The 21,404-nt window shown below is 56.2% G+C and overlaps 1 protein-coding gene across 2 annotated transcripts in view; it reads right to left on the minus strand.

Moving 5' to 3' along the window:
* HSPG2 (heparan sulfate proteoglycan 2) overlaps positions 1-21,404 on the minus strand; it is a 99,103-nt gene that overhangs the window by 56,447 nt on the left and 21,252 nt on the right. For both annotated transcript variants that reach the window (XM_044237388.1, XM_044237387.1), the window contains exons 2-7: positions 9,208-9,343; positions 8,616-8,660; positions 2,464-2,573; positions 2,297-2,355; positions 1,868-2,028; positions 137-265 (exon numbers count right to left, since the gene is read on the minus strand). In XM_044237388.1, the coding sequence (XP_044093323.1) occupies positions 137-265; positions 1,868-2,028; positions 2,297-2,355; positions 2,464-2,573; positions 8,616-8,660; positions 9,208-9,343 (640 nt within the window). The remainder of the gene's footprint in view (positions 1-136; positions 266-1,867; positions 2,029-2,296; positions 2,356-2,463; positions 2,574-8,615; positions 8,661-9,207; positions 9,344-21,404) is intronic.

Here is a 21,404-nt window from a genome sequence, read left to right on the forward strand (position 1 = left end):
CTGCCAGTGCCCCTCCTGTATCCCTGCCCCCCCTGCCTGTACCAAACCCTCCTAGCTCCTGTTGGACTTGGGGGCCCGGTGCGTGCTGGCCCGCCTGGTGTCTGTGGGTCCCTTGTGGCCCTGGATGGCCCCTCACCACAATCGAGCTCATCAGACATGTCCCTGCAGTCAGGTCTCTGGTCGCAGCGATACTCCAAGGCTATGCACTCGTTGTGGCTGTGGCAGGCAAACTCGGCCTCGGTGCAGACTCGCGAGACCTGGGGCACTGCAGGGATAGGAGAGTCAGAGGGACGGTGCGGGGGAAGGGGGGGCGGTGTGCAGGGTGGAACTTGTGGGTGGCACAGGCACTGCGTGGCTGGGAGCAGGCTTTGGTGCCCTGTGTCTGGCTATTTGGTTTCTGGCAGACTTCAGTGAGGCAGAGGAGCACAGGGTAGACACATCACAGCACACACGGGTCATGGGACATGTGGCAGTGTCCTCACCCATGCCTTCCAGAAACCCCACACGCAGTTAACAAGCCACACGCATGCGAATACCACATCACACGCATGCAGGCCACAAGCTGGCCCAGGGAGGATGCCGGGAAAGGCTGAAGGGGCGGCTGTGGGCTCTGCCTGGCCATCTCGCCCTCCTCCTTCCTTCCCCTCCATCCAGGAACTCGTCCAGGTACCTGGCTGGGCCTAGGTCTGGCTTACACTCTCACCTGGTGTCACTGCGGCCGCCACGGCGGCCAGAGGGGGCGGGGGTGTCTGTGCTGGAAAGGAAGGTGTGATCAGCACTGGCCCCACGCAGGACCTGGGAGCTATGGGCTGCGGGGCCAAACCAGGCCCGTCCCACCATCCCTAGCTGGGGAGCCTCCCTAAAAAGTGGGGAGACGAAGGCTGGGTGCCCAGAAATCTTCAGATCTGGGGCTGGGGAATACCAAAAGAGCACACTTGAACTTTAGGTGTATTCTTTGGGGTTGAACAAGGGAGGTGATGGTTTCGATGTAATTTTTCTGATTGGGCGACCCCACAGGAGGGAAAGAGTGTGTTCAGTTCTGGGTTCCCCTGAGTCAGGGACGGTGATTTCTTGGAGCTTTTCCCTGGGGGCGAGACAGGGATGGAGTCGGGCTGAGAAGCAGGGCCTGTTGGGGAATGAACAGGGCCTGTCTGGTCTGGGAGTCAAAACAGGAGACAGGGAGCCATGTAAAGAAACCCGGGCTGACAGAGAGCTTGAAGGCCAGGCCTTTATATCTGAAAGCTGTGTGACTGTGGCCCAGTTTCTCGATCTCTCTGCAAGGTCTCATCTCCTCTCACCAAAGGTTCTGGCAAGACTGGCATGGACATGGGGCTTGGTGTCAGTTCTGGCTTTTCCACTACTGCCCAGGTGAATGGGACAGGCCACTTGTCCTTTCTGGGCCTCCGTCCCTTAATCTCTAAAACAGGAAGACTGTCTACTTTGTAGGAATGATGAAGGCTGAATGGGAAGCTGGACATAAGGGCCTTAACTGAGTGCCTAGCCTCCAGTTAGCATTCCATACATGTCTGTTCTGTTATTATTAAATATGTAAGTGTTTGGGTCTCAAAGTACTGTATGTAGAAAGGAATTCTCACCTACTGTCAGTGTATGGAGGTCTAGAGAGGGGGGGGGGAGAGCAGAAATTGGGTCTAATTGGGCACCTGTTCGAGGAAACAGGTTACAGGATTACACTGAAACCCAGCCAGGGCTGCGCAGAGACTGAGGGAGCAGACTGATGGGGTAGTGAGCTCCCTGTCCCTAGTGGTGTACAGGCCCCACGCTAGAAGAGCCCATGGTGGGGACCCTGGAAGGGGCCCCCACAAGTCTGAGACACGAGGAAGTGCCCCAGGTCCCGGGATGGGCTTACCTGTACCCAGGCGACGGAACTGGAAGCCCTGGGGGGAGGTGATGTAGGAGGCAATGGAGCCGCTGGAAATGACCTTGTGCAGCACCTCCTGAATCTGAGCCCCGTCCGCGTTCCCTTCTGAGCCCACGTCCAGCTCCACAAAGACCCAGCCGTCCAGCTCCCTGGGGATGGGGCAGGGGGGCCGGGGAGCTGGTGAGTCCGCGGTCTCGGCTCCTCCCTCAGCCCCCAGCCTGACGCTCAGGCCTGACCTCCTCTTGCCCTGTCCCTGGACAGCCCGGACCCGAGTGGGGCAATTTAAGGTCTAAACTGTCTTCCCAAATTCCTGAACTTGCTCCAACAAAGATGCACTCCATTTGGCTTCTCTTCCTTCCCCTTCTTGTCGCCCCCACCGCCCCGGTCCCTCTCCGGCCCCCAGGGGACCCTTCTCACTTGATGAACACCACACTGACAACCTGGTCCCCAGGAATCTTCAAGTACTCCGACTCGAGCTGGGGAGCAACACAGCACCATCAGCCTCCAGACACCTTCACCTCGTCCCAGGGCCGCTCGCTCCCCCATACTCGGGGCCCTCTCAGGCCCCTTCCCCTTCACCTCACCGTGTCTACCACCGCCTCGGACACCTCCCGGAACTCCTCGGAGCCCGCATCCTCCAGCTGGGGGCTGTAGTGGATGGAGTGGGTGAAGTTTACCAGGGCCCGGAAATAAACTGTGGAGAGGAGTGGGGTGTCACCATGAGGGGCCCGGCCTGGTAGGCGGTGGCCTCAGGCAGCTAGGCCAGCGGCAGGAAACTCAGGGATGGTCTCTAGAGGTCTTCTGCCCAGGCTGACCCCTGGGTGCCCACAGCCATGCCCAGCACTGCCCGTATGAGTACTTGTCACAGTGGGCCTGGCAGGCCCGCCCAGGGTCAAAGCCAAGGCCTCCACCTTCGAGTGAGGGGGCTTCAATCATCGGGGAAGCAGCCTGACCCAGAAGCTAAGTGATGTTGCAAAAGAGGACCCCACCCCCACCCCCAGCGACCGAGAGGGTGCTGGACAAAAAGAGCTGGCTTCTAGAAGAGGCTGGCCTGGCACAGGGATCAGCCACGAGTGACTGAGACATGCTTCCCCACTCTTCCGTGGCTGGTTCTACTCATCCCTCAGGGCTTAGCTCAACCATCACCTCCTCCAAGAAGACCGCCTGAATTGCCTTCCTCGCTCAACCCTGGCCATGTTAGAGAGACCTGGTCTGGACCCCCAGCCCCTGTGCTCCCCCCATCGGAGCACCTTCCACCCTGCACTGCATAGATCCTGCCCGGTGACACATGGACTATAGGGATTCATGGTGAAAACCATGGCTTCTGAGGTCAGCCACACTGCAGCACTGAACTCACCTCTCTGAGCTTCTGTTTCCTCCTCGGTCCAACGAGGATATTAATTTAATATTAATATTTTAATTAATAGTAACAATAAATGTTAAATAATAAATATTAATGTTTTATTATTAATATTATTAATTTAATATTAATTAATTAAATTAATTACATTGACTGCACTGGAGAGCTAGAGGGAATAAATGACATCATGCTCACATATACCATCTCCCTGAGCATGTAGATGTGGCGCCTGGCACAGAGCAGGTGCTAGAGGATCGGGAACTGGTGTCCTCCCCTTCTGTTCCCTGCTAGACCACGAACCCGAAGAGGAGTGCAGCCCTGGATCGCATTCACCCCTGCATCCCCAGAGCCAGTGTAGTGCTTGGCACACAGTTGGCGCCTAAGATGTGATGACTTAATTAATTCATATCAGATCAGTGTGAGAGTACACATATGACTGTTTCTAAGCACCTACTATACATATATGATATGTATAAAGTCAGGTTTTTTAAAAAGATTTTATTTATTTGATGGAGAGAGAGAGAGACAGCGAGAGAGGGAACACAAGCAAGGGGAGTGGGAGAGGGAGAAACAGGCTCTCCACTGACCAGGGAGCCCAATGCAGGACCCTGGGACCATGACCTGAGCCGAAGGCAGACGCTTAACATCTGAGCCACCCAGGTGCCCCATGATATGTATAAAGTTTTGTTGCTGTTGTTTTTTTAAAGATTTATTTATTTATTTGAGAGAGAGGAGGGAGAGAGAAAGAGAGAGAAAGTGCAGAGGGAGTGGAAGAGGGAGAAGCAGACTTCCCGCTGAGCAGCAAGCCCAGTGTGGGGCTGGATCGCAGGAACCTGGGATCATGACCTCAGCTGAAGGCAGACACCTAACCCATTGAGCCACCCAGGTGCCCCTGTATAATGTTTTATACACATTACATACAATGTTCATGAGTTCAGGCAGCAGTTATAAATATGAGTTAATATGAGCTGGGAATGAATCATATACATACACACGTAAGCACTCAAATGGGGCTCTTAGAACAGGGCCTGGCATGTAGTAGACGCTGACTCGGTCTATAACATGTTTACTGTATACATAGACTAGTGTGTATGTGTACACACACACACGTGCGCACACACACACACGCGCGCACACACACACACACACACACACACACACACACACTGTTTCTTGAGCCCCTACTATGTACAAGACATTTTAGGCATTAAATCTTATAATGTTCCTGAATTTAGGTGTTAATTATAAATGCCAAGTTAATGAGTTACAAATATCAAAATGTGTGTAAATGCTTAGGATGGACCCCAGTACACAGTCGGTTCCAGATAACGTGAGCTCTTACTGTGTGAGAGGCAGTGTTGTGGTTAACAGCTTAGCTGCTGGAGTAAAACACTTACAGCCCTGTGACCTCGTGTGACACGCTCCACCCCCGAGGATGAGCATCAGTGTCCTTGCGTGTAAAATGCGTGTAACAGCAGTCCCCACCCCCGAGGGTTCTTGTGAAGCTTAAGCTCAGAAATGTAAAGTACATTTTTGACCGTGCTGGGTGAATACTCGGGGCTGCCTGGGTTACCTCTAATTATTGTCTCTGGTCTTTACAACAAACCCGAGGGATGGATTTGGTTTTATTACCTCTCATCTGAGAGAGGCATTTATTCCTCTAACAAATCTATATTGAGGGCCTACTACGTGGTTGGTGGTGTTCTCAGGGCAGAGGGTCTGGCTGTGAACTCCACATATGACCATTCCTGTCCCCACGGAGATGATTTTCTAGTGGGAGGAGAAAGGAAACAAATGAGCAAGAAATACATGGCCTCTGGGGAAAGAACCAGGGCTGGGGCAGAGGGTGTGCTGGGGTCGGGGTAGGGTGCTATGTTCTGGAGGGCCAGGGAAGGACTCTCCTCAAAGGGGATCCCTGAAGGAAGAGAGTGAGCCATGGAGGAGAATCTGGGGGAAGAGCATTCTGGGTAGAGGGTACAGCAGCTGCAAAGGCCCTGAGGCAGAAGTGGCTCAGAGAGGGGACTGATGACAGGGTGAGGCCAGTAGAGCAGTGGGTAGTATTGGGTGGGCCTGACCACAAGGTCCGTTCCCTGTGCCCCTGCACTTGGCCAGGCCCCCAGGTGCACACGCCCCCTGAGCAAGGACCCTCTCCCGCTATGGCTTGGGCTAAGCAAGCCCTGGGGTGTCAGGATGGGGCAGGAGGGGACTCCTACACTGAGGGAGGGTGCTCGTGCCCTGAAACACAGGGACCATGCTGGGCTGGGCTCCTGGGTGCCGGGTGGGTGGGGCTCTGTGGGTCGAAGCGTGGAGGCCGTGAGCTCGGCCACAGAGGCCCCTTGTGAACAGGCACAGAGGCCCATTGAGAGCCCCTCCAGCCCCTGGCCTCAGCCCCATGGCCCAGCGCGGGCGAGGAGGCCGGGCCTCTGCCCAGGAATGTGCTCGATCCTGGGGGAGGGGGCCGGGGCTCCACAAAGCCCCTTTCTCCTGGGCCCTGGGAAGGGCGAGGACCCTCCAGGCTGACCCCACCCCTGCCTCCTCCTCCTCCTCCCAGACCAGGGGTAGGTCAGGGCGAGCACCCTCCCTCTTCCACCCTGAACTGCCTCTCTACCACCAGCGTCTGAGGGTTGAGGGCAGGAGGTAAAGCCCTGTCTGTTCCCGGAACCAGGCCCCGGAGCTGAGGGTATTATAAGAGAGTGAAGCTGCCCGGGGTGGGTGTGCTCTCTGGGTGCCCACCCTGGCCAGCCATCTCCCTCCTGGCCCTCATCTTGACCTGAACCAGACACCTCACTTGGAGACAGAGGCTGGAGGAGCAGAAGGCCAGGAGCTGCCTGTGCCCAGGTGGGGGTGGGGAACAACACGGGACCACCCCTGCCCCAAAGCAATGATCCCATCAACTCCCTGCTGCGAAACTCCTCTGCCACACACCCAGGACCCTGAACCCCTGCCCTGAGGGCCCCTGGGTCCCTTGGGTGAGCCCAGAATCAGCCAGTCCTGAGGGGAGTACAAGTGGCCTGCAGCCTCTAGGGCCTTGTTCCTGGCGGGGGGAGGGGGCGGGGGCTGTGGCTGCATTCATCCCTGTCCTAGCAGTGCCCAGGGTGGGGGAACACTAGGGGACCCGCCCACTGTGTTTAGATAGGGCCTGGCTATGTCCTGGGCAGGGGCCAGCCAGGCCCTCAGACTCAAAAAGAAAGTCCTTCAGAACTTTGCGTGTGATAAAATAGAGGCTGGGGAGGAAGGGGAGAGGGAGAGCGGGGGTAGGGGGTGGGGTGGGTAGGGAATGGGGAGGGAGACAGAGGGACACCCCCAGGTCACCCTGGCCTCACTTATGGGAGGAGACTCCCCACCAGCCACAGGAGGGTAGTCCGGGGCCTGCAGAGCAGAGTTGCAGGAAGAGTGGCCAGGAAGGACAGCAAGGGAGGGAGAGGGGACCAGAGGGAGAGATGGAGATGGGAAAAGACAGAAACAGACAGACAGGAGGGAATGACGGGGATGCAGAGAGAAAGCAGGGGAAGGAGAGCAAGGTTTGAGACACAGAAGGAAGGGAGAGAGGGAAAGACAGAGATGGAGAGAGACAGGAGACAGAAGGACAAAGCACAGATGAGACAAAGAGGACAGAGACAGGCCAAGGCAGGGGAGGAGGGGAGCAGGAGACCCAGAGGGGTGTCGGAGCAGGCCAGACAGGAGAGAGGAGGTGGGCAGGGATCCCAGAGAGGGGATGTCCGAGCGAGGGGCTGTCTGCCACGTTGGGGTACTGGCGCACAAAAAGTGGGGCAGGGCCAGAGGCTGCAGGAGTGGGCTAGGGTACCATCTCAGGGGCTCAGCTTCAGGGTATGGGGCTGGGCCCCAGGCAAGGGGCATGGCCGGTGTCACCCCATCTCTGATGGCCCTTGCTTCCCCTGCTTCCCAGCATGGGGACGACACTGCCCTGGGGCAAGGCTGAAGTGAGCACACAGAGACCCTGGGAATGACAGACCCACTTGCTGACTCCAGGCCTCAGACTCGGCCCAGGTGCCTGGACCTACCCCAAGGGTGACGGGCCGATGCCAGGGCCAGGCCTGGAGGGTCTGAGGCCCTGTGTCTTCCCACGGATAGGAACCACTCACAAGCATAGACCTCTGCCCGGCTAGCAGGCCCTGCCCAGCTGCTGCTCTCCATTTCCCACCCCTTCTCCCACCTCTGACCCCTCCTGCCCTCGCAGCTGCTTCTCACGGGGGAGGAAGGCTGGCAAGGGCTCCTCAGAGCTATGGTGGTCGACAGCCCCACGGCAGGGGCCACAGACATTTCCAAATGGAAAGAAGGGACAGGACCAGGGCCTCTGCAGACAGGCCTCGCTTTAGCAAGAGGCAGCTCCCGGGCATCCTACAGCCCTAGAAGGACCTACATGGGGAAAAGCTTCAGGCAGGATCCAAGTTCCAGGGGCTGGGAGGTCATGGTCAGGACCAGGACATACAGGGGCCAACCCTCCTGTCTGTACTTGCCAAGGTAGAACACCACCCTCGGGCATGCGGATGCCCCTGATGCACCAAAGGGAGGGTCACCACCCTGGAGAGGCGAAGGCCCACCCCTGTGGGAGCCACTGGCTGCCGTGTGGCTGCCTGAGCTGAGCTCCACCCTTGGCCCTGACCACAGGGTGCTCAGCACTGGCTTCTAGAGAAGGCAGCAGGAACCATACGGAGCAGCTGGGCTTTGCCATCCAATAGTTCCTTCTCTACCCGGAATGCTGGGGTTGGTAGAAGGAGGGACTCTGAGGCCCAGTGCTGGCCTGGCCCCAGCTCCACTGTGCACTGAGTGCTGGCAGCGTGAGCCACTGATGGAAGCCTGATTCTTGTCTCTCCACCAAGCCCAGCCCTCTTCCTGAACCCAGGAACCCTTGGCTTCCCAGCAGGTGACCCAACCTAAAGGTGGGGTCCCTCCCGGGTCCAGGGTGAGGCTACTTCCACCCCTAGTTGGCCTGCCCAAATGTCCTGAGCCAAAGAGCACCCTTACCTGGCCAACCCTGCCTGGGGTCCCCAGCTCTGCACCCCCAAGAAGGGATCTAGGGAAGGACCCCACAGTGGAGTTGGGAGATGAGAATTTTCCTTTGAATGCTGCATTTCTGGCTTTCAGCACCTATTATAACCGGACATATCCTGCCTGTGGCCCTAAGCCTTGTCCCTTGGGCATAGACAACCACACAGCCTGCGCATCCCAACTCGTGGGGACCTGCCAATCATGTCACATGATTGTCACTGGGCAAGTATGAGACCACCTGCACAGCAGGCCCATGGAGCCCTTGAGGCCCTCGGCTCCTGAGACAGGACCTCTGTGGTGGGAAAGCCCTGCTTTGGGGCTTCTGTGGGGAACAGGAAGGGGGGGCCTATGCCCTTAGCAACTTACCCATCTGAAAGTCCGCGCTGCCCAGGTCCCCGCTCCCCAGGCCATCTGCAAGCAGAAGAGAGGTGTGTGCGGCAACAGGCATTTGTTGGGCATCTACTGGGTGTCGGGCACGGTTCGGGGCCCCGGCATGTCATGCGCCAGGTCATGAAAGCCGAGAACTGTCGCCTTCTCCCCATGCCTGGGGAGGCTGGCCGGGAAAAGTCCGCTCAGAAGCCTCCGTCGGAGAGGGCACGGACCAAGGCCGCACACTCTGGGGACCTGACTGTCTGCCCGCGCTGGGATGGGATGGGCCCGGTCACACTGGCCACCAGGCGAGGCCAGGCCGGGGTGCAGTAGGGGCGGTCACTGTCCTCTGCTGTGCCTTGTCTGCCACCTCCCTGTCGGCCTCATCATCCTGGGCTGTGGGGAGCAGCTGTCATCCCAGGGTCACACAGGTTGTGAGTGGAGGATCCGGATGAGGCTTAGGATGCCATCATCTCTGGAGTCGCCCCCTTGGGCCAGCTTCCTAGGGCCTCTCTAAGGACCGGTGGGAAGAACCCCGCCTCCACCCCCTTCCCTCTTCTGCTCCCTGCCACCAGAACCTTCTGCTCACCTCCAGAGGCCTCGTCAGCCAGCAAGTCCTCGTCATCAGAGAGGTCTGAGTAGCTCCAGCCAGCCCGGCCCGCCGACACCGTCTCTGCATCCTCGGGCAGAGACAAGCCATCATACGCCTGCAGCCCGCGGGCCACCTGCGGGAGATCACGCAGTCGATGGTCACGTTCTCCAGCCCCCGCCAAACCCAGGACCCCTCCCCTCACTGCAAGCGGGACCCAGAGTCCCACCCCCAAAGCCGTGGAGTGGTTTACTCAGATGTGGTTTGGCTAAGAGAGTCAGGCTGGGGCTGAACTACTCATTTTGACTCTGTTTCCCCAAAGCCCCATTCACCCTTACAGGCCTCAGAGCCCAACCCTGCAAATTCACTGAGTCTGAAAGAATCCTCATATAAATAGACAACATTTTTTTTTAAAGATTTTATTTATTTATTTGAGAGAGAGAGACAATGAGAGAGAGCATGAGCGAGGAGAAGGTCAGAGAGCGAAGCAGACTCCCCATGGAGCTGGGAGCCTGATGTGGGACTCGATCCCGGGACTCCAGGATCACGCCCTGAGCCGAAGGCAGTCGTCCAACCAACTGAGCCACCCAGGCGTCCCATAAATAGACAACATTAAAATCACATTGGTAAGTGATGACTGACTCGTCTTCCTTCGAGAAAGTAAGGGTCATCCAGGACACCAGGCAGTAGACAGGGGACCACGGGCAGGTAACGGGTAACCTGGGCCAGCAAAGAGGGGGGCCATAGGCACGAAGGGTAGCCAGGGTCAGGAAGGATCGGACAGAGACAGAAATCAAGGGTGAGCCCACTGCGGCTGTTGTCTCTAATGACAGCTTCCCATCAGGCCATCTTGGCCACCTCTTTTGGCCTCAGTCTGGCCTCCAAAGTTCCAAGCCACAGGAAACACATTCCAGCCATGCTGGACAACCCGCTCCAGCCCTCGTGGCCACAATGACAAGCTCATCTGTGCTCCCAGCAGCGGGAGTGGAGTCCAGCGGCTGGGCGGGATGGGGGCAGGACAGGCGTGGTGTCAACTCTGTGTGACCTCAGGCTGATGCTGAGCCCAGCACAAGTTCCACAGAGGGCGTGCTGAGACCCTGCGCCCCGCAGGCCAGAGCAGAAGGGCCCCGGCGGCCATCACACCTGCCTCTCTCAGGTCGGGGTATGGGCAGTGAGTGCCTCTTGCCTCTCAGACAAGATCAAGATGTTTCCAAATGAGTTTTATCAGATACCGTAGAGGAAAACACAAGCCTGGGGGAGCCCGTGGGAACCCCAGAGCCCCCAAGCACCACCGTGCATGTTTGTGATACTCTGTGGCCCCGAAATGCATGTCCAGCCCCAGAGAACCCGGTGCGAGTATCTCAGGCCCTGCCCTGGCCTCAGCCCTCCCTGGGGAGCCCAAACCAGCCAGAAGGAAATGGTCTGGCTTGTGAAAGCCAGACCCAGCCCTCACTGGCTAGACAAGGTGATGGTAACAGGAAAGAGGCCCAAGGAGGAGAAGGAAAACAATGAGACGGCCAGTCTCTCTCCCTCCCTACAGCCCCCAGCTTTGCCCAGCCCATGCCCCTACAGCCTCTGGCCTTTTCTCGTGTGGTCCCTTCCTGGAATGCCCTTCCTCCCTTTGTTTATCAGACTAAGTTACCCTCCAAAATTCAGCTCACCATCACCTCCTCTAACTGCTCAGTAAGAAAAAGGAATGAATTACGGACATTTACAGCAACACAGCCGAACTCAGTCACACATGAGGAAAGATGCCAGACACAGAAGGCGACATTCTGTGGGACTCCACTTATATGAACCTGTAGTGGAGGGATGGTCTAACCCACAGTGTCACTAGTTGCCTGGGACCAGGGGTGGGGCAGGCTGACCGGGTAAGGACACAAGGGAACATTCTGGAGTACCAGTTCTCTGGGGACATATATCTCGTGATTGAACTGTACACTTAAAATGGGTACATTTTGTTGTATGTAATTTGCACGTCAAGAAAGATGACAAAAATAAATTTAATTTGATTTAATTTAAATTTTAAAAAAGACAATTTCTTCTGGGAGACTTTGTCCTGACCCTTGGCCTGTGCCCACACTGTGCCCACACTGGGTTCTGGGCACTCCTGGGCTCATACTCTAATCACCTGTATCTCCATTAGAATGGAAACATCCTGAAGGCAGGGGCCCCATGTTGAATAACTGCTTGAATGAATGAATGAGTGAGTGATCAAAAATGTCCTCACCTATCAAGTCTAGCTGCTTCCTGAACTAGACTTGTTTTGGAGGCATTACCTGCTCCCATGCAGTCTACACACAGTCTCTCTTCCTAGGCTGGGAGCAACTTGGGGGCAGGGTCATTTGGTCACCTTTGTATCCACCGTGCTACCAAGTCTTGTGCAAGGTCTGCACTGCCCATGACTTACCCTTCTCATGGCCTGAAGCCCCTTCCCCTCCAGTCCAGGGGGCAAACCCCTCCTCCGGTTCCTTTTCCTTCCCCACCCTCTCTCCGGACAAATGCCCATTCCCATCCTAGGTGGCCAGCAGACTTCTGGCCTATGCCCAGACTGGGTCTGTATCCAGGAATGAACTTTAGAACCTCCAGGAGCTGGTGAGAAATAGATTCTGGGGCTCCTTCTCATCCAGGAGGGAGGGATGGAGTGGTGTGCACGCAGAGAACTCTGACTCACTGGCTAAGAACTACAAGATCAATCCCCACGAGGGGTTCTCCCTCCTTCCCTGACTGTGGGTAGAGGGCAATGTTCCCAGTGGGTGGGAGAGGGGTTCAGAACAGGCCCTGACTGACCTAAGGGCAGTGTGAGGCTAAGACTGGCATAGGGGCATGGAAGAGGTTAGAGGTTAGAGGGGCAGGCTTAGAGACATCCCACGTGAGAAGTGTTCTCCCTCTATGTCATTGCCACACCTTCCCCCTCCCTCTGCAAGCCAGGCTGTGGGGGGTGTGCATGGGGCGCAGAGATTCCCGGCACCCCCTAGACACTGCCGTCTGGGAAGGGAAACTCTGGTGGTGAGCAAGGTCCAGAGCTTCTCTTAGGCCTGGAGCTGGGAGGGCGCGGGTGGGGGGGCGGGGGCGGGGAGGGCGGTGTCAGGACCAGAGAGGAAATAGCAAAGTGAGAATCAACTTGGAAAAAATGTCAGGAACACACATCTGCAGTGAGAGGAGTGAGAGAAACCAGAGCGTGTCGGGCCCGGATAGAAGCCATCCCACCCCAGGGACTCCAGGGAACGGGCCCTTCCACATGCCAGCCTACCCTTGCTTGCAGCCCCCTCCCCAGGGCCCGAGTTTCCGGGGTCAGATCAGGGCCTGCAGCGAGGGCCAACCCAGCAAGAGCAGAGGCTTCATTTGAGAAAAGCTAAAGATCAAAAGGTTCTAGCAGCTGTATTTCACATCTGGGAGGAGAGAAGGAGCCAGACCGGAAAGAGGCTCCCGGAAAGAGCCCAAAGGAGCCTGAGACTTGACCACAGAAGGGAACTTGGATTCAGATCTGGAAAGTCTGGGGTCTACTTGGGAACAGAAAGAGCTAACACGTATTAATCACTTACTATACACCAGGCACTCCTTTAAGGATGTTTATAAACGTGAACCCAGGTTATAGGTGTTAAACAGACCACTGTAGGGATGGGGACGCGGAGCAGTCAGGTGATCTACTTGAAAATCTAGCAGGTGGCAGAGCTGGGATTTGACCTCTGGTGGTTTGGTTCCAATGTTTAAGCTTTTGCCAGAAGTAACTGAGGTCACTGAGAGTGACTCCACAAAACCTTTCAACCACAGTGCTGTTTCACAGTCTACAGAGCATTTCCTCCATCTCAGTGTCATTGGACCTTGACCATGACCCCTGCGGTGGCTGAGCAGGTGTGAAAGGCCCCCTTTCCCATGTAACTTGCCCATGTGAGTGGCAGGCAGAGCCAGGACAGACCCAGGACCTCTGGATTCTGTATCTGTTAACCAGGAAAGAGGCAGGGCTGCGGCTGGGCCTGCAGGCTGGCCTTGAGGTCTAAGCAGGGGGCAGGATCAGGATGTCCAGGGCTGGTCGGTTCCCATCCCCAACCCAACCGGCTCCCAGGATGGCCCATGGGACGCCTGAACTACCAGTGGTCTAAAGTCCCAAGAGGGCCACTGGTGGCTCCAAGGTCAAAGGCAGAAATAGAACCCAGGTTTCCTGCCCTGCAGCCCATCTCCGGCAATGAGAAAGCCCAGCTTCCTCCCAGAGGAATGCAGTACTCAGGCAGGCGTTGGAGCCGGATGGCGGGGCCGGAGGGGAGGGGTCCAGAAGGCCGACTTGGGCCAGAGAGGAAGGAGCCAAGCAGAGAGGGGGATTTTCCAGACCTGGCAGGTTCCTGGTGGGGGAAGTGGAAGCAGCTGACTCATATAAACCAAGGCCAAAGGGCTGTTTTAGTGTGCTGGGAACAATTGCTTGGAGCAGGGGTGTGGGCACGGTGGGCCCCCTGTGGGGCGCAGGGGAAAGGGGGACCCAGGGGAAAAGTGGAGAAAGGGGGACCCAGGGGAAAGGTGGAGAACTTCTGGGAGACAGCTCCCTGAGGCTGGGCTGTGTCCAGGCCTTCCTGGTGGGGATGAGGGTGCACACAGGTCTCCAGGTCCAAGTCCTACAGAGATCGTTTGGGACAAGCGACAGAAGCTGGACCTTCCTCTCCTGGCCTGAGTGAGGATGAAGACAGATCCAAGACTAGCTGGGAAGAACTCAGCATGGAGGGGAAAGGGGGAGCCTTTAGAGAGGGGCACAGAAGGTGGAGAAGGTCTAGGTGCAGATACAGATGCAGGATATGGGGTCTGGGATTTTTCAAGAAGTCCCTAAGTGAGGGTTGTGGGCCTTGCAAAGGGTACATGTGCAGATAAGTGTTTTTGGTGTTGTTAACATCAAGGAAGGCGGTGGCACAGGGAGGAGGTGACAACAGGAATGGGCTGGCTCCATTGAGGGCTTTCTCAGGACGGTTCCCAGCCTCAGCACCGTGTGGACCACCTCGGTGACTTTTCGCAGCAACCGGGGCTGGGCTGGCGCTGCTGGGCCGTGATCCCTCATCTGCAGTAAGGGAAATCCAAAGAGCTCTGAAAACTCAGAGTGTTTTCTTTCTTTCTTTTTTTTTTTTTTTTGAGTGTTTTCTCTTTTAAAATGAGTTTTTAACAAGCTCATTCAGTGCCAAGTCCTGACCCAAACTGACAGGAAGCTATTAACATCCTATTTACTCCACTCCGGGTGAGGAGCTGTAGCTTTTGCTGCAGCAACGTAACCGCGTTTCACGATGGGCGTTGCCCCAGACTCCACTGAGTGTTCTCACCGCTTCTATGCAACCGTTCTCCTATCTAGAAACTTCCGAATTCCAAAGCGCCTATGACTCCCCGGGTTTTGGGTGCATGACCAGTTCCATTTGGCAGATGAGCAAAGGGAGGCTCGCAGAGGATCACCGTGTAAAGGAAGCTGAAGGCATGCGAGGCGCGTAGCTCGATGCCCTGTATACAGTAAGAGCTCAGTAAGTGCTAGAATGAGTAGCGTGCGAGGGGCAGAGTAGAGGTGAGGGGTGGGTATGGACAATAAGGGATGCATGGCAGTGCGGGGTATGGGCTCAGGCCCAGGCTCGGCCTCCAGGTCTGGGATGGGGGGCAAGGCTCTGGCCCTGCCACCTAAGCTCCAGGCTGGCTGGTGGGGTGGCACCCAGGCTGCGGGTGACGACGCAGCTTGGGGCCGAAGCTCAAGATATCTGCTGGCTTTGAGGAGGATCCAGAGGACTTGGGGCTGCTCTGGAGTATTATTCACGGATGACTTGGGCAGTCCACCCACTGACCCCTCCCCACAGCCCAGGCCTGGGCTGAGCCCACCGCCACCCCCACAGCTGGGCAGGAAGGTCTGAGCACCGCAGTCCCCTGGGTGGCTGCAGCTGCCCAGGGCAAGGCTCCAGGCATCTGGACTGGAGTGAGCTCACCGTATCAAAATCCAGAGACTGTACGGGGGCGGGGGGACAAGCGAGCCCCTGCCTGCGCACCTGCCTTCTGCCAGCACAGGCCCTGCTTCAGTGTCCCTTCCCCCATCTGGGGCCCCCAGGTCTTCAGGGAAGGACACGCACCTGGAGAAGTTCCCTCCCCCTCTGTTAAAATACTGGCTCCCAGGTCACTTCACAACCAGTGCTCCCTGGCTCTGCAACAGCCTGGGCCCCAGATACAGAGTCAAGGTGCCCCGCCCTACCCCCAGACTACCCAGTGCCCTGTCTATGGGCAGCAGACAGCATAGGGGAAGGAATCTGTCAGGGCAGCACTTTGTCGTGCAAACTGCCAGGGGCGGGTGAGCCCAACACAAAGGCCCAAAGGCCTTTAATCCCCTGGCAGGCTAAGAGGGGCGCCGGGCCGGAAACGAGGTGGCTACAGCGTCCTCTGGCATGCCTTCCCTGCCCGTGCCACACGGGAGGCCTGCCAGCTTCCCACACTCAGGCTCCCAAGGTGCAGGACCTTTGCCAGCCAGTTAGCCGGGAAGAACCACGATGCCCCCCATTACCACCACCAAATAAGGAGGATGGCAGAGGCACAGCAAGGGCTCCAGGGCGCAGGTGCCAAGATAAGGTTTTCACAGGGCTTATCTTGTGCAAACCCACAGCCCCCTCAAGCAGGTACCGGCTCCTCCACCACCCACCACCGTCCCCAATTTACAGATAAAGAAAGATGCTCAGAGAAGTGAAGTCATCTACCCAAGGTCACACAGCTAAGGCAAGGGGAATCCGGTTCAAAAGCAGAGCCCCTTCTTCTGTACTCTGCTAGCCTAGAGGCCCAGCAGCCAGCAGGCCCCTCCTTCCCACCCCAAGGCCCACAACCTGCCAAGCCTGCATTCCAGCCAGGGCCAAGAAGGAGCATGGAGGGCTGGTCAGGGCCTTCACCAGAGAATAAGGACACAGAAACACGGAACTCTGGGCTCTCTCGTGCCATCTCTGCCCCAGACTCACCTTGTGGCCTTGGATAAGCCCCTCGGCACCCTTCCCTTCTAGTACACTGTAGCCAGTGCCCACTCTGTGCACCAGGCTTCCACACCAGCCGTTTCTGTTGATGTGGAACAGAAGGAGCAAGAGGGCCTGGATATTCACCTGTTTCGAGCACTGCTGCATCTTCAAGACAGAAGACACATACTAGGTGCTCAATTAACATCCGTGCACACAGAGTAAACGAATGAACCAACCAACCTGCCCAACTGCCCCCAGGTGGGGATTAGCCCTTCTTACAGAAGAAGAAAATGAAGTTCAGAACGAGAAAGTAAGGCCTTGCTCGAACTCACAGCAAGAGCCACATTGCCTCAGTTCCCCATCACTAAAGAGGAGGCCACAACACCCAGTCCCAAGGGAAAAGGGGGCTCTGAAACAGAGAACACTCCCTCCACGCCTCAGGTTTCTCGGTGGTGAAACAGGTATAGGAAAGTCTGCCTGGATTGCCTCCTTCCCAGAGCTGCTGGAAGAGGCAAGTGGAATGAGGGGGTACCTGCTCTGGGAAGGCTGGGCCTTTCCAAGGTGGACCTCACACGGTCCCTGCCTTTAAGGTCCCTCTGCATGGAGCTGGGGTTATGGCCAAACAGGGCTGTCACCACCAGGGCCCAAGCAAGAGACATGGCCAGTGGGGGAGAGGGTGGGCTCTTCTCGGCAACCCAGATTCCAGGCTGCCTCAGCCACTTCCTAGATGGGCGGCCTCAGCTTCCACCCCTGTAAAAAAAGGATAATCAATCCATCCTGCCCTATAAGGTTCAATTTAAGTCTCTTAGAGCTTTATTTCTTGAGCACCTACTATATGCTGGGTCCTAGGGATAAAACTGGGACATAAAGAGACACAGAGCTCTGTGTTCCTAAGGGAGATACAGCATTAAACCAAGTGATATGGACATGGTGTGGGAAGGGCTCTACAGAGGAAGGACAGGGTGCCGGGAGGGCCCAGAGGAGAGTCCCCTCACTAATCGAGGCAGGTGGGAGTTTGGGGAGGTTTTCCCAGGGGACAGGACAATTCAGCTGGATCTGAAAGATGGCCTCACCTAAATAGGGTGGTGAAAGGGCAGAGTGTGTGCACTAGGCAGAAGGAAAAGCACATGTCCCATGTAGAGGATGCAGCAAGTGCAAAGGCCCAGAGGTGGGAGAGGGCACAGCATGGTTAAGGGACCAGCCCTAAATGGGCTTGTCCCAAAAAAGAACAGTATCCCTTGACTACGCTGATGTCATGGTGTTAGTCACAGAGCCCAAGTCCTTCAGTCCTTCCGGAGTCCCTGTACTCTCCTCCTACCCCACAGACACCCCAAGAGCGAGCCTCCTCCCAGCGCTGACTGAGCTGCCTGTTAGCCTAGAGGGAAGCAGGAGGAAGTCGCTGGGAAATGCTCCCCCCATTCACCCCCCTGCGCACCAGAGAGCCAGGTGCTGCCTTGGCGGTGGGGGAGGCAAGTAGGAATGGCTTCCAGGCCTGGCCGCCCAGCAAGAAGGTCCCCAGGGCTTGAACATTATCTGCCAAGCACCACTGGTGCCAACAGCGCCTGCGGTGTTCACGTGCCTGCCTCCTGCCTGCAGCCCAGGCTGGTTCTCAGATTCTCTGGCACCTGGGAGTATAGGAGTGTCTGTGGGCCTTCAAGACACCAACCTGTCTGGGCCAGCCTATTCTCTCTGGGGTCGCTGCCCACAGATTTCATGAATGAAGCCCCTAGCACAGTGCCAGGCTTATGGGAGGATGGGGGAGGGTGGAAGGTTCCACAAATTTGTGTTGAAATGAGACACTACTTAAAATAAGGACCACCTCCTGAACCTAATGGGCTCGGCCTTTCCACTACTCCTGATTCTCCAAAGGATGAGAAGAAATGTCTTTATTATGGGTAACCAGGTTCTGTGTGACATACACACACACACACACACACACACACAACCTACACACACCTCTTCACCCTCATCCCCTGCTGTGCTCTCCGTACTCCCTGCCATGCTTATCTCAATGGGTTTCAAACACACCTAACTCTCTCTACCTCAGGGCCTTTGCACTTGCTACATTCTCTACCTGGAACACCGCCCCCAGCTGTTCCTCTTGTTTCTGCTCACATGTCACCTTTACAGAGACCCAGACCACAACCCAGGTCCAGAATCTACTAGTCAGCTCTCTGTTACTTCCCTTGCCCTGCTTCACAGCACCTCACCACCTACATTCTACCTGTGTTTGTTTACATGTTTACCTGTTTATCATCTGTCACCCCCACCAGAACATCAGCTCCCCAAAAGCAGTGGCTTTGTCCATATCCCTAGTACCTACAAGTACCCGGCACCGAGTGGCTGCTCACTAGCTCTTTCTAAGTTAATGAATGGATGGAGTTTATACATGAAGAGACTGAGTCTTAGGAAGATGACTTACCCAGAATCCCAGAACTGGAAGAGCCAAGGCTGGGAGCCAGACCCCTCCCCGGTTCCCAACCAGGAACACTGTAGTCCCGGAGCCCTCCTCCTACCATCTCTGACGCCTGAGGCCTCTGGCCAAGGGGCCCATTTCTGAGGGGACAAGACTCTGCCCTTGGGCACTGAGCAGAGACCTGCTCCCTGCCCAAACCAGCATCCCAGGGAACGGGTGAGGGTCTTAGAGGTCAGCAGGGCATGGCTCCTGCTCGAGGGCCTTGCACCAGGCCAGCCGGGCTGCCAGGCCTCAGGGACTCTGGTCCCGTTCGCTCCCGTAGCCATCAGCAACAGGAAAAAACAGGCTGGAATGGCTGCTCTTTGCGGCCAAGGAGGCCAGCTCCCCCTGCCCCCCTGGGTTTTCCTCATCTGCTTCCTCGATGGGGAGGAAGGGCCAAGCCCATGACTGAAGACAGGCCTGGGGCGGGGGTGGGTGGGGAGGGCAACAGAGCTGGAAATAAAAGGAAGGGCCCCTTCCTTCCTTTTGAAGTGCCCCTGTCCCCTTTCCTCATGACTAATGTCCATTCCAAGGCACAGTAACTCTGGACACGGCAGGAGGGTCCTGCATTCCAACCTATCTGGGAAAGGCTAGTTATACAAAGCTGGGCTGGTTCCCTGAGTCCTCAGTGTCCTCAGCACCCTGAAGAGGGAAGGGGGTGACTATTTACTGTTTCTCAAACTTGCTTAACTTGGAACCCTTTTTTTATGCTCATGGCACTAGGGTTCCACAGAGCACATACTGGAAGCACCAAAAGGGAGCTCTTTTTTTTTTTTTTTTTAAAGGTTTTATTTATTTATTTGACAGACAGAGATCACAAGTAGGCAGAGAAGCAGGCAGATAGAGAGGAAGGGAAGCAGGACCCCTGCTGAGCAGAGAGCCCGATGCGGGGCTAGATCCCAGGACCCTGAGATCATGACCTGAGCCGAAGGCAGCGGCTTAACTCACTGAGCCACCCAGGCGCCCCCAAAAGGGAGCTCTTGAAGACAGAAAGCTCCAAGGCCCCATGCAATAAAGGGCTGATGGAGGAAAGGCAGGCCAGGCAACCGGAAGTGGGGGTATGTCCTCTCCTTGGGGAGAAACACTGTCAGAGTCTAAGAAAAGCGAGATGGAACCTGCCCCTTTCCTCCCTGGCCATCAGCCTGCCCTCTCAGGAGAGGAGTCCTGTTTGAGGGGACACAGAGAGGGTGGCCCCATGTCTGGTAGCTCCTGGTCCCTTAGGACCATGCAGAAGGTCAGAGGATCCCTGTGCCCACAAGAGACGGGGAGCTGAATGTTCTAAGGGGAGGTTTAGCTGCTGGGCTCTTCCAGGGGCAGAGCAGGCTAGGAGGGGCTGAGAAAGGGCTTCCGGCTCAGCCCACTGTCTGGATTAAGCCCCTTCCCCTCTCTAGGCCTCAGGTTCCCTCTGTCAGATGATGAAGCTGGCCTAGATCACTGCTTTCCAGTCTTGGGTCTCAGCAGCCTTGGGGGACAACTCAGAAAGTGGGTTGCCCAGGGTAGAGGGACAGAGAATGTGGGTCCCCTCTCTCAAATACTTGATTCAGTGAAAACATACCCACCCTTTCCCATTTTACATGACGACCTTCTGCATAGTCCCTCTGGTGTAACCCCTGGTTAGCTGAGAGCAGGTCCCTTTACCCCTCTGTGCCTCTGTTCCTCATCTGTAAAATGGGCACAAAAGTTCATATTAACAGTATCTACCTCATGCGACTGTTGTAAGGATGAGATAAAAATGTCAAAAGCTACAAATAGCACTAGCCCATGGCAAATGTCCTGTGTTTGTTGTTACTTATCAAAATATTGCAGAATTTAACCAAAATACTATTATTTTGATTGGCATAAGGGTTTCGCTGCTCAATAATAAGTTTGAAAGCTCTCAACGTAGATGATGCCAAAGATTCCTTCTGGCTTTGACATTCGAGGACACTGACATCCTGAAATTTTAGGTTTCTAGAATTCTAGGCTATGACTTCCACCAGCAAAGAGGGAGGGGCTGGCAGAGGGAATCCCAAAGTGAGAACCAAGCCTTAAGCATCCGTCTGCAGGGGACTGACTGCCCAGAGCGGAGTCACCATCATCACCATCATCACCTCCCTCTTCCAGAAAAACTCAAAGCAGCCTACAAAGACGCACCCAGAAGGGCAGGAGAGAATGAACTACACGCACATAACAGAAGCTCACTAAAGCAGACAGACAGTCTAGAGTGCGGTGAGTAGATAGAGAATACGTGCCAAGTTCTGGAGGTCTGGGAAAGCACCCATTCATTTGGCTCTGAGCTTTCCAGTGGCCAATGGGAGGAAGGAAACCTGACCAGTCCCTAGACTCTGTGTCCCAGTGAGGTCAAAATAAACCCGTTGCTTAGAGGAAGCACAACTATTCCTGATACTGAGAGCAGGGAACGTCCCAAGGGCAAGGATTATCTGGTGCTCTTCTTTGCCCTTGCCAGTGGGGCTGGCATCCCATAGGGGTCCACTGACTGTGACCCATCGAGGCTGAAGTCCGGGGCAGAGGCTATAGCCATCAAAGATCCAGGAGGCTGGAACGGCCGTCCAGAGTGTGTCCCCCAGCATCCCTGGCCCTGGGCAGGACTACCCATCCCTCCCCAAACCTGAACACAGCCAGTGCCCAAAATAGCCAGAGCACCAGAGGGTGCCAAGAGGCCCCGGGCAGGGGACATGGCTAGGCCTGCCCACAGTGGAGGGCACACAGTGGGCCAATGCACACACAACCCTGGCACACAAAGGAGCACCTTCACTCAGACACACAGCCCTCCCTGGGAGTCCCCCACCCACAGAGCTCCC

Source organism: Neovison vison, chromosome 2, assembly GCF_020171115.1.
Source record: "Neovison vison isolate M4711 chromosome 2, ASM_NN_V1, whole genome shotgun sequence".
NCBI classification, from domain to species: Eukaryota; Metazoa; Chordata; class Mammalia; order Carnivora; family Mustelidae; genus Neogale; species Neogale vison.